This window comes from Galeopterus variegatus, unplaced genomic scaffold, assembly GCF_000696425.1.
Source record: "Galeopterus variegatus unplaced genomic scaffold, G_variegatus-3.0.2 Scaffold62, whole genome shotgun sequence".
Lineage (NCBI taxonomy): Eukaryota > Metazoa > Chordata > Mammalia > Dermoptera > Cynocephalidae > Galeopterus > Galeopterus variegatus.
This window is the reverse complement of record NW_007726173.1, coordinates 306,999-307,251: the sequence shown is the minus strand read 5'-3', so window position 1 is coordinate 307,251 and position 253 is coordinate 306,999. Positions and strand designations below refer to the sequence as shown.

At 70.0% G+C, this 253-nt stretch overlaps 1 protein-coding gene across 1 annotated transcript in view; it reads left to right on the top strand.

Moving 5' to 3' along the window:
• Positions 1-17: 17 nt before the first annotated feature.
• The window catches only part of CKB (creatine kinase, brain), a 3,461-nt gene continuing 3,225 nt past the window's right edge, over positions 18-253 (top strand). The window contains exon 1 of the mRNA XM_008576650.1: positions 18-222. Coding sequence (XP_008574872.1) covers positions 30-222 — 193 coding nt within the window. The 5' untranslated portion in view covers positions 18-29. The remainder of the gene's footprint in view (positions 223-253) is intronic.

The following is a 253-nucleotide window of genomic DNA, read 5'->3' as shown; positions in this document are numbered from 1 at the left end:
CCCGCGTCTCCTCGCAGCCCGCCGCCGCCATGCCCTTCTCCAACAGCCACAACACGCTAAAGCTGCGCTTCCCGGCCGAGGATGAGTTCCCCGACCTGAGCGGCCACAACAACCACATGGCCAAGGTGCTGACCCCCGAACTGTACGCGGAGCTGCGCGCCAAGAGCACGCCGAGCGGCTTCACGCTGGACGACTCCATCCAGACCGGCGTGGACAACCCGGGTACGCGCTGCCCCGCCCGGGGCCGGGGCTC